General features: G+C 44.5%; 2 protein-coding genes across 6 annotated transcripts in view; one reads left to right on the top strand and one right to left on the bottom strand.

The window, feature by feature from the left end:
* The window catches only part of Inpp5a (inositol polyphosphate-5-phosphatase A), a 251,681-nt gene that overhangs the window by 120,281 nt on the left and 118,912 nt on the right, over positions 1-12,488 (top strand). The gene's annotated exons all lie outside the window — the stretch shown is intronic.
* On the bottom strand, positions 10,351-12,231 carry LOC147825695 (melanoma inhibitory activity protein 2-like; the record flags this gene model as incomplete). Its single annotated transcript, XM_087185602.1, is given in 1 exon segment — positions 10,351-12,231. A coding segment is annotated over 1 exon segment (1,347 nt), but the record flags the coding sequence as incomplete, so codon positions are not given.

The raw sequence follows: 12,488 nt of genomic DNA, 5'->3' as shown, positions 1-12,488 counted from the left end.
TGTTGGCAGTGGCCCCCTCCCTACCCAGGCCCCTGCCCTCCTCCTCCTCACCTGAGACAGGCCTGATGAAGTGAGAGGAACAAGATTGGTTTTCCGAGGGCACCGGGCTCCAGGCTCAGTTAAATCATGGCTGTCCACCTTGCTAGCGGGTGATGACCTGCTCTCCTGCCTCGGGACCTGAAGCCCCATGGGACGCAATGATGTGCGGCCGGGCAGCAGCAGGGCTTCAGTGAAGGTGAAACTGTCGTATCGATCTTTTTAGCACTAAAATATGAGCCACTTTACACTGCTTCCCGCTGCTGTGATGTGAAAAATAATAACTCGGATCCAAATTAAAAATATTGATCTCTGGAAGGTGTTGAAAGTAAATAAACACCTTCAGAAGTTTTCGGTCAGCCGAGAAATGGTATTCAGCAATAAATGTGTCGGCACGTCAGAGTCAGGGTTCTTGATCTGTTTTTCCTCTGAATTGATTTTTCATTATTTACTTCCTAAAAGTGTTGGAATTTGGTCTTCCACTGTTAGATTCCAGTGTTTGGGCAAATTATTTCTTTGGGGCTTATGAGGTACTCCTAATCCACTCCCTCATTGATTGATTGACTTTTGACTCAATGAGCTTACAGTCCTTGCTTTATTTAGGACTTCTATCATAATTTTTTATACATTTAGGCTTGACTTTTTTATTTCCCTCTAACAGATGATCTGACATTGGGCTATCAAATGGAGGAAAACAATTGCCATCAGGTTAATTTTGTCACAGACTCCATGCATTCATTCTAAAGAGAGGAGATGTGAAGTGTTTCCTGGCTGCAGGCCAGGCCCTGAAGTGAGCCTGCCCCAGCTATACACATTTGTTTAGCACAGGCTGAGTCTAGCACCCCAAGGTACCCCCATCATCTGTGAGTAGTTTAGGCTGAGCAAATCCTAGGGCATAGGTGCACTTGTTCTGCTGAGCAGGAGAAGTGAGGACAGGCTGAATTATCTCTTGAGAGGTTTTCCTTGCAGGAAACAGCTGAGACCCATGGCTGACCACATCATTCGACATGGCCTGGCAGGAAAATGCAAGGTGCAGGTGCCAGGGATGGCTCAGGAACAGAGGGAATGGTGTGTTGGCCTAACTACCCTGTGGTTTTTCCTGAGTAATTAGAAAGTCTCTGAGGGAAAATGTGAAAATATGACTTATCTTGCTGACACCAGGAGTCAGGGTTCACATTCACCAGTGTCCAGAAGGAGAAACTACCAGCTGTCAGAGCTCCCTGAAGTGACATGGGGCTAAACAGACTGCAAAGGAGGAGGTAGAGGCTGGTCTCGGGCTAATTCAGTAGCAACCCAGGATCTGCTTCTCTGCAGGCTGTTCCCATGCTTCATTTTCTTGACACTGGGCAGACCCAGCTATGTGCCTGTTTGGCATTGGGCAAGCCCAGATGGACACCTGTTGCTGTCATCCAGACCCAGATGTGTGACTGTTGGCACTGGGCAGACCCAGCTATGGGCCTGTGTATGAGCTGCTTGTGGGCCTCAAGTTGCAGTAGTCCATGTGTTCTCCATATACCATTGCCATTCTCATGGAGGAATTTGGAGAGGAGAGTCATGGTAACAGGGAAGACTTGCATGAGGGCTCTTGGTGCAGCTTTAAGCACTCAGAACAGGCCTCTCACAGAATTCTTATGTGGCTCATCATTACTTCCCACTGGATAGAGAAAACAAGAGGCCTGGGAGTTGTTAACTTCTCCACAGCCTCTCATATTTGAACCCTAGGCAGTGAGGCACAAGAGACTAGAATGTCAACCAACTATTAAGGATGCGGGGAAGGCTGACAGGCATTCTGAGAAGACTAGATGCTGGCAGGAGTGATGGGGACACCCAGGAGGGGACTGCATTTTATTGACAGAAGGATCTCCCAGGCATGAGATGGTCCTGTCCAGCTATGCTACCTGTGCCTGGGAGGGATAGGAAGTTCCAAGGAAAAAATCACTTTCTTTGTCCTGGCTTTGGGAAGCAGGGATTGAAAGAACTGGAAGTGGCTGATGGTGCCTGCATGATGTTGGTGTGCATCTCCTGACGTTACTCTTGCATCACCTACATTCCCCCTATTCCACCTATATCAGGTTTTGAGTAGGAGGTGACAGAAGTCCATCTACATTGTCCTGGACATATGACTAGCTCTCCTGGGGATAAGATGACCACTTTCTGGCCAAGCTCAACTCAGTGTGAGATGTTTGCGAATGTCCACTATTGTATTTCACCCTCTGTTGTCCTTTCTAGACCAGTCTCTCTGCTGTTGGTTCCTTTCTCATCTAGCAGTGTTTCAAACAAGAGCATGAATCTCAGATGGAGGGCACATCCTTCCAGTGCACACAGAGGCTTGCTGAGTGGCTGCGTGGAATTTATTGCAGGCTTTCCCAGGATGCTGAAGTTGAGCCCACAGAGTATTAGTTTCCTTCTCAGGAGCCGAGGTTTGCCATGTTCAGCAGAGGGCTTGGCCCTGCTTTCCAGATGTGAAGGTGAGTTGCAGCCTGTCCATTCAGACCAGGGATAAAGGTGGCATGTTCCTTCAAGCTAGGCGTGCCACCAGGCAGAAGAGATGCAAACACAAATGCCACACTTGACCTCTGCCCTCAGGACCCACATTCTAGGGCAATGGCCACACAGAGTGTGATTGAGGCTTGGGATGAGGATGCAGGATTTCCATCAGCATGACCGGGTACTGAGGTGGGCATCTTACAAAGAAGGGCCTTGGAAGAATCCTGAACTAGAAAGCCAAGAACTGATGTTGCAGGGCCTCAGCTCTACGGGCTGGTCTTGGATCCCTGCACAGAAACTTCTCTGCTTTGGGGTAGAGACCAATGGGAGCAGCCAGCAGTGCTGGCTGTCAGGCCTGCTGGAGTGCATCTGCCAACAGTGTCAGTGGGGCTGAGGTTTCAGCTGAGTCTCAAGGACACCCAACTCAGCTTTAATAGGCTCTATCTCAGGGAGTATGTCCTATTGGGAACTCACTCACATCAGCAGAATTAGATTGGGTTCTTGCTGTGCCATGCATGTTCCATGCTTTGTGCTACAGCTGGCATCCTAGGAAAGACATCAGTATGCAGGTGTGATCCAGAGTTAGATGGTGAGAATGTCAAAAAGAGTAGCACTCACGCTGGCACTGAGGAGTCCTCTATGGCCAGTTCTGCCCTGAGTTGGGTCCTCCCAGTTCTCATGCATCAGTCTGTCCTTAGCAGGAACTGAGAGCACAGATCAGTTAAATGACTTGCTCACATAGCCAGGGGATGGCACAGTGGGATCCTGTGCTCTCATTTGGGCCCTGGAGACTGACTGTATACAATGTACAATACATGACATGTGCCATGTGACATTTGATTCATGATGCATGTGTATACCCTGTCTTTGTGGAGCATATAGACTTGAGAGAACAAATACTTAAACCAACATCCAGTGAAGAAATGTGGAAAATACCTGATGTGAAGGTGCTGGCTGCAAGCAAAGACTGCCAGGGGCTGGCAAGGCCAGGGAGCTGATAGTTAAAGATGTGAAACGCAAGAATGAGCCACCAAGGAATAAGGGCAGGAGCATTTGGGTAGGGGCATGTGGTATGTTTAGAGGTCCTGCTGAACAAAAGTCTACACAAACTGTCCAGGGAGATGTCTCCTGTCAAGGAATAAAGCAACATGGGGTCTTACCCAGGAGGACAGAGAATAGTACAGATTCCTACATCTCAGTGGGATGAGGAAGCTAGATCAAGTATGACCAGTCTCAGAATGATGCTTGCACTTCATCCCCCCAACACCCTTTTTACCCATCCAAATCACACTGTACCCTCAAATGGATACTCCCGTTCCTTTGTGCTATAGTTTAGAAAACATAGTCTACAGCCAAGTGTAAAGTGTTTTGAGGCTAAGATCATCTTGAGTGAGTTGGCTGCATTGAAATTAATGTGGACAATTCCTCCTTAGGGAGGGAAATGCAAAATGCAGCACTTTCACAAATAGTCTGAATGGATTTGCTAATGTAAAAGCACTGTGTTTACATCTTAAAATCTTGTCCTGTAATCAGTGAATGGCTTGTAAACTGTCAACTTGTAAATGATTCAATTGGAAATTAAAAATTAAATAGCATTATCATTTATAATAACAAAAAATGAAACAAATACATTAGGTCAAAGATATATCTTTGACAAGATCTATTATCATGAGAACTATAGCATTGCTGAGAGAAGTTAGTAAGATGTGAATAATTGGAGAGGTATACCATCCTCATAGATGGGAAGACTCAGTAGTTACTATGATGTCATTTCTCCCCAAATTGATGAAAAGATTCAGCATAATACGTTTTTTTTAATAGCAATTGAAAAACTGGTTCTAAAACTTATATGGAAATGTAAAGGACATTTGAAACATTGTACAGCAACTTTGAAAATAGACATGGGTAGAGGATGTGTGTTACCTGATGAAGACTTACTACAAATTTACAGTGATCAAGACAGTATAGTATTCACATGAAGCCAAATACAGATTGTGGGACAGAATGGAGAATCTAGAAAGAGGCTCATCATTGATTTTTGACAGAGGTATCAGGGCTGTTCAACAGGAAGAAAATATTCTGGTTAACAAGTAGTATTGTGACCATTAGATGACCATGTACAAAGAGGGAACATCAGCTCTTGCCTGAAGTCATTCAAGATTTATTTTGGCATGGATTATAGACCCAGTATGGAAGTGGAAGCTCTGCAGGAACTCACAAAAGAAAAGTGTAGTATCCTTAGGTCTGGCAGAGATCTCTTAAATATGGTACAAAAGAAGTTAATCAGTTAGATTTCATTAAATTGAAAACATTTGTTCTTTCAAAGTTACTCATGAAAATAAAGGGACAGCCTAATAGAAAACATTTAGAAAACCTATCTAAGAATTTATATTTGGAGTTCTGTATATAAATAACTGTGGCAACTCAATAATAATAGGGCAAACAATCCAAGTTTTTAAATGTGGGAAAGACCTGAACAGACATTTCACCAAAGAGGATGTAGAAATAGCCAGTCGTGGTATGAAAGATACTTAACTGTTGATCACCAGGGCAATGCAAATTAAGACCACAATTATCAACTAAAGATCATTAGTTTTCTCCTAATGGATAAAACTTTAAAAAAAAAGACTGTCAAAATATTCTTGTGGCTGGTACAGGTGTAGAAGAACTGGAACTCTCATATGTCGGTAGTGGAAATGTGAAATCGCATAACCACCTGGGAAAATAGTTCTTTAAAAAACTTTAAAATGTTAAAACTTAAAAGGTTATAAGGATTAAAATCATAAATATTAGAATCTTGACAGAACTCTTCCCCAAAATGGTGGTGATCAAATATGCCATCTTTTTGAGGATTAATTCTAAAATTGAGGACTCAGGTAGATTGGACTTATTTCTTTCTCACCCAGCCATTTCCAAATCTTTTGCCTCTGAAGCTTTTTGTGAAAGTTGCCTGCATGGTAGTAGTATTCAGATTTTAATGCCATCGCTTCTCGGCCTTTGGCTAAGATCAAGTGCAGATTTTAATGCTAAAATCACTTAATATTTGTATAGCACATTTAAATGAGGCTTTGAATATTTATACCAAATTAAATATGGAACTCTCTTAATGGATGTTCATAGTGGAAATAAGTGTGTGTTAGTTATTCCACACACATGCTAACTCATTTCTTTAGATGTTACTAGATTTAAGAACCATTTCAAAATATTTTGCTGGAAGTTTAAAATATATAAAGTTATGAAGTCATAAAATATGGCATCTTAAAACATATTGAAAGATCTTAAAATAGTGCATTTTTCCTCTTAAGAGTAACAATTTTAGGGGCCGGGGATTTAGCTCAGTGACTCCTTTGCCTGCCTCACAAGCACAAGGTCCCGAGTTCAATCCCTGGTACCAAAAAAAAAAAAACAGTAACAATTTTGAAGTTATTATTCATTAATGATTCAATCTTTTTTGAAGTCAGTTTTTCTTAAAAGGTATTTTTTATGTAACATATAACTAGTCAACTAGATTTTGCCTGGTAAACTAAGTACTTTTATATTTGAAGTTGATTTTTAAAAGCCAATGAGCAGTCCTCAATGTTTATAGACTTTCAGGTGACTAATAGAATAGTGTTCAGTTATGGAATCTAGAACTAAAGCACCTTGTATTGTCTGCCTTTAAAGTGTCCCAGAGTTTTAAAGCATAAAGAGTAACATTTTATCTTATATTAAAGTCACATTTCCCATTTGTTAGTGTGTATGTGCTACATGTTTTATGAGGAATGTTTAGCATTACCCTCCAAGTCAGTTCTATCCATAACCATTTCCCAAATACTGCTGATGTGATTTCTTAAAGGAATCATTCTGTGCCGTGTTATGATGCAGTGTCATCATAACTTGACAAATAGGTTTGCAAAGAATTAGAACCGTGTGTGTTAACAGTAACTTTGTATAACAAGATCTAAAATTAAAGAAGAGGAATATCAAAGTTTTAAAAATTGGTCAGTACTGGGGCCGGGGATTTAGCTCAGTGGTTTTGGTGCCTGCTGTGCAAGTGCAAGGACTCGAGTTCAATCCCCGGTACCAAAAAAAAAAAAAAATTGGTCACTACTATATCTAAAGCTATGGTTTGTATATTTTACTTTCATGGCACTGAGTAAATTAAAATGCAACAAAAAACCACTTAAAAATGCACCTATAGTTTGACCCATCTGTTCCCCTTGTGTTTACCTCAGAAAAATACAAGTGGATTCTAAACAAAGACTAGCACACCATTGTTCACAGCAGCCTTGTTTAGATTAGCCAAAAACTGCAGTAGCCAAATATCCCCAGGATGACAAGCCACATCACTGCACAGTGATGACAAGACAACTTACCCATGCACATGGCAATATGCTGAATTGTTGAAATAATTATGCCCAATTAAAGAAACCAGACAGAAAGCATATAAAATTCTTAAAAATGCAAACCAATCTGTAATGACAGAAAGCAGAGGATGATTTGTTAGGGATGGCCTGGGATGGGGCTGGAGGGATTATATAGAGATGAAGGGACACAAACTGTTGGGAGAGATGGATGTTTGTGTCTTGGTGGTGGTAATAGTTTCATGGGTATATTTAGTATGTCAGAACTCATCTAATTATAATTATGTAATTTTATGAATGCCAGTTATACACCATAATGCTGTCATATCTTATCTAGTCATGTGGTTAATGGCTTGTAAGTGGTCAAACTGAAGTGATTTAATTGAAAAGGGAAATATTTGTGTAGACTCTTTGTAGAAACTATACAAATCGTTCTGTGTGTCATGAATGAGGAAAATCGGCACTCCACAAGAAATAACAGCAGAGTATGGATAATTTTAGTTTTATGTAGATACAGATATTGCAGTATTATATTGAATTGCAGTATTATATTGAAAAGACATTCTTTAGGTTAGGTAGGACTATATTGATTTTGAATGTGACATTATTCCCACCCAATGAAAGTAGGTTGGTTGATATTAGCCCTCATTTGCTCTGTGCTCTGGGAAGGCAGGAGTTGTCTTCTGGTTTGTAGTTGGTCCATTGAATTACATATGAATTGTGTGGCCATAATGGTCCACTTCCACATGCTTGAATCATTTTGAGTAAGTCTGCAGTCATAGGTCCCCGGTGCACTGCAAAATGTCTTCCTCTGGCCCTTCTCAGCTCTTAAGGTTCAGTGTTCTTATTCTGTTTCGCTCATTGTGACCTTTGAGCTTAGAGGCATATACCTGTCCTGCAGGTGCCTCTTCAGGGCTGAGCTGGGCACATAACATGCATTTGTATCTGCAACCAGGGCCCACATTCTGGCCTGGATGTGAGGTTCTCTTTGGCGGCTGTTGGCAGCCCTGCCTGTGCCCCTGGCTTACTGGTGTCTTGCTATGGGCTGTCAGTACCTGGCACCATGTCCCGATCTTCTTGTGGGGAAATCTTTTTCCACACCTGGAATCTGGATTCCTTCCTAGGCTCTGCTCTAGGATAGGGTGGACCCATCTGTCACAAAAAGTGTGAAGATTTTCACCAGTCTTAATTTCATACCCCTACCTGTACCTGGATGCCATAGGGTATGCTGTGAAGAGGGGCCATGGGGAAAGGCCCTGGGAGGAAGCATGGGGCCTGGTAACCCCAAGCAGCAGGCACGTGTCTCCATACACATGTTGGTTAATTATGACCTCTGTGCCCCTTTGACCTTGCCCATTCCCCTAGGCTGTCCCTTCCTCTCAACTCACACCATTTCTCAATGTGATCCCCTGAGAAATAAAGACAGGTTACATGTTCATTTTGCTCACAGCCCTTCTGGCCATGGCTTTCCCTTTTACCCCTATAGGCTGCAAGGCCACTGGGCGTGAGATGGCTGTGCCAGTGAACTGTGAGCCTAGGGCCTTGGCTGTAGCAGAAGGGCAGTGTGGGTGGGAAAGCCCAGGCCTAAAGTCCTTTGACCCCACTTTTGCAGGCCAGCCTTGCTGTCCAGGGCCTTATGCAGTCATCCTTATATCCCTCATGCAGTGCTCTCTGGTGGGAAATTTGTAACAGACTCTGCCAAAGGCTGGCCCAGGAGCCCAGGGGTGGCCGATCCATCAGGCAGCAGACAAGCATGATCGAGGGCCATGTCACATGAGCCTGGGAAACAAATACACTGCAGGAAATGTATTGGTGAACAAACTGAAAGATTGTAAAGCTCTTAAGGACTTTCATGCTTGTTAGCATTTTTTGACAGAAAATCACTGAAGCAGTGAACATAAAAAAAAAAAAAAGTCTTGGCCAGCTTACTGTGTAGCTGCTCATTCTATTCATTTGGCCTCAAGTGACATTTCACTTCTGGAGTCCTGTTGTGAGCTGCTCCATGCTTGCCTAGACAATATGTCTCTGAAATTCTGGTAAGCCTTTAGCTTTGCCTCACCTACACCAAGGCTTCCCTGGGTGACTTTGATACTTTTGACAGAGACCAAGCAATCTCATCCAGCAACTCTGGCCCCACAGCCAACTAGACTTACCTTCAAATGTAGGAACCTGTGACCTGGGTCCTCACCTTCCTGAGGCTAATTCATGGGGTGTACTGACACTATCAAAAGTGGGCTGCAAGAGAAGGACTCCTGACTTGCTGGATGAGCCCTGTGCCTGGGGGCTATTGACCTGTTACCTGTTTTCAAGTGGACCACTGTCCTTCCAGGTCTTTTCTGATAATCCCAGTGTTTTCCCTGTGATAGGCCAATGTTGCAGGATCTACATGTGTGCATACTTGTGCAGCACCGGTGCTGTGGTCACTTTGTCATCACCAGAATCCCACAGCTTCTGTGTCAGCAGCCCAGCTCCCAGCACAGAGGTTTAGGTGATCTGCAGAGAGCCTTAGGAGCCCCACCATCTGACCTGATAGCAGTTGCACAGTGGTCTGTTTCTCTGAACACATCCACGAGCACAGCCCAAGAGGGAGATGCAGCTGTTGATTAGGAAATGGCTACCTATTCAGAGGTGTGGTCAGTGCTATGTGCTCTAATTGCAGTATGGTCATTAGTTTTTTGGTCATCATGTTTTTAAGATTTGTGTCTGTTAGGCTTTGCAATTTTAAAAACAATCATGTTTGCAACCAAGGGGATGAAGACATCAACCCAAGAGGAAATAACATGTGGCTGTGGTCCCTGTGGCCTCATTCTGTGTTTGATGCTGGTTGAGTCTTCCCCACATTAGGAGGTCTTGTCTGTAGGGAGCTCTGTGTATCCCTTTTTGCAAGGAGGGGCTAAGTAGTTAGGAGCTGCCCCTCTCTGCTTGGAACTGTCTATATTGGTGGAGCTAATACCTAGCCGGTGCAGCTGCAAGGGCAAGCCCCTGACACAGCTCTATTCTGCCCAAGCTGGAGCATCTGTGCCTCATCACACACAATAGTGCCTCGCCTCCTGTGTTCTTACTAAAGGCTGAAGTCTCTGAGCAGTTCACTTCCACCTAAAATGTACCTTCCCAAATGTTACATTAGCTGCTGCTGCAACACAGCCATTAGAACACAGGAAAACTACCTCCCAGAGTCATGAAAATACCTTTCCCCCAAAGAAAACTTATTCCACGTTTTCCTTTAATTCTGTGCCTATTGCTTTTTGGGAAAAAAAACCCTTGATTTTTTATTAGTACAAAGGAAAGTGGTGGGGTGTTTAGGGGATTTCTATCACGGTAATTTTTTCCCCTGGTTATAAGGGTAGAATGTCATAACCCTGTTATTCCCTTATCACATTTGCCTTAAAGCCAAATAATTGTATGCCTGGATTTTCTGACAGTTGGCTGTTATATAATTATTATTTTTTTTTCAAGTTTATACATGTTGAGATATTTCTTTTTTTTCATATTTAAATTCTCTTTATTTACTAAATACTATGCCTGAGAAAGAGCGGAAGTGCAGAAAGTGAGGGAGACTGTGGGAGTGACTCTGAAGGGAGAGCAAAGCTATGGCCCAGCTTCCTGTTGTGGGGCTGGGTGTTGAGTATCAGGCTTCTTGGGAATCTGAGTGGATCCCAGAGGGGCCCCTGCTTTCAGCTTGTGGGGGTTGGGGAAACCTCAGCTCCTGTGGGAAGAGACTGAGGAATAGGCCATGGGAAATAGACCTTTGTCACTGGGAATGTTGGCCATGGGTCAGGGAGACACCTGAGGGGCCAGTGAAGTACACATGCTTTGTCTTTGTTTCCTGGAGGAGGCAGAGGAGGAGCAGCAGGACCTTTCGGGACCTGGGCCACTGGGGGCCTTAGAAACGATGGAGCTCCACCTGGAGGAAGGGCAGGAGGAATAAAGGCCAGTGCTGGGGCTTGGCTTTGGGCAGGCAGAGCTGAATGAGGCCCAGGTGAGAGGCTCTGGATGGACTTCCTGGTCCTGTTGGAGTCTAAGCTGATCTTACCGGTGGCTCCTCCCACAGTGTCTGAAGAGGGTGAACAGATCTCTTTGCAGATGTAGGACAACCCCTAGGGGAGGGACCCTGTGGGGAGCACTGTCTAGCAGATGCACTCTTTGTGACACTGAGTGTGGCAGGATCTTTGCCCAAAAGGGGGGCTTTCAGCTCTGTTGCACTGAGGTGTTGTCTGGTGCAAGCATTGGCTCTTCTTAAATCCTGGAGCTCTCTCTCAGCCATGTGAGCTGCTGCCCAGCTCTCATGGGCCTCTCTCTCCAGGGAGGTGAGCTGCCATTGGTAGAAATGGATGGTCCTCTCCCATTCCTCCTCTAAATCTTGGGCTCGCTTTCTATAGATCTTCAGCTTTTCAGCAGCCTGGTCCATCTCCTGCAGGGTGGACAGTTTCTCCTCTTGTTCTGCCCAGGATTTCGCCTGCACTCTCAGTTTCCTGTGGCAGCTCAGGACTGTTTGTTGGTAAACTTGGGTCCTCACTGTGAGCTTTTGCTGAAGCTTCTGGCACTCCCTTTCCAGTTGTGTGTTTGCTGACTGCCAAGATGCTCGCTGAGTCTGGAGATGTTGCAGAGACTCCGCCAGTTCTTCTTCAGTTTTCTCAGCCTCCAGGAGTTGAGTGTGAAGTTGATTTCTTTGTTCTTCCATGGTGTTTAGGGAAGCCTTTAACTGAGCACCATAGACCAGTTTCTCCAAAGCGCTTGTTGGCCAGTGACCTAAGCCAGGACCATTTTCCAGTTGACTCCTCATTTCCTGCTGTCAGTTCCCAGTGTGTGTGATGTCTTCTGGGTGCCTGGAAACCCAGCCTTTTGTGGTGATGAGCAGGTTCTCAGTCAGAGCTTTGATATATTTCCTTTTCTCCCAGAGCAGTTGTTCTCCTTGAGCCTGGGAGTCTTGGAGCATGGTCATCTGTGAGGTGAGTTCACTCACCTTCTCTTTCCACCCTTGAGCTTCCTGGAAAAGCTGTGTCTGGTCTTTCTGTAGTTGGGCGTTTTCCCTCAGAGCATCTGTCATTGCTCCCTGCAGACGTTCTTTGCTGATGTTCAACAGTACGACCTTGGTTTCATCTACTTCCAGTGTAAGTGAGTTGGATTCCTCTGTTAGGGACTGGATCCTTTTGGAAAGCTCTGCCAACCTGAATTGCTGGTATTGAAAATGTCGTGATTGCTCTTCTTTGAGCTCTTTGAAGAGAAACCTTATCTCCCCTTGAAGTTTGGCTCTGTCCCTGGCCACCTTCTTATAGGCTGCCTCCCAACGTTGTGCTTCCCTGGCCTCCTCGTCTAGGCGGGTTTCCTCGAGAGCTGCCTCTAAGGCTTTGTGTTCATATTGAACTTAGGCTGAGTTTGTCCAAGAGTTGGCATTTTTCCTGAATTAGTCCTGCAAGCTGGAGACCAAGCTGTTTTTCTTTCCTCAGTGCAAGCTGGCTTCGAATGGAGCGAAAAGTCCTCCATGAAAGTATGAGAAGAGTCAAAAGACCCCCAATGGCTGGCCACTCCATGGCACAAGGCTGCCTGGGCAGTTGGCTCAGCCACTGAGTACTGGCCTAGAATGTTTAGGGTTTGGTCCAGAGCCTGGCAACAGGAGCGGCC

Source organism: Heterocephalus glaber, unplaced genomic scaffold (assembly GCF_053883595.1).
Source record: "Heterocephalus glaber isolate CG9 unplaced genomic scaffold, H.glaber_assembly_v1.0 deba00001497, whole genome shotgun sequence".
NCBI classification, from domain to species: Eukaryota; Metazoa; Chordata; class Mammalia; order Rodentia; family Bathyergidae; genus Heterocephalus; species Heterocephalus glaber.
This window is presented reverse-complemented; position numbering and strand designations above follow the sequence as displayed.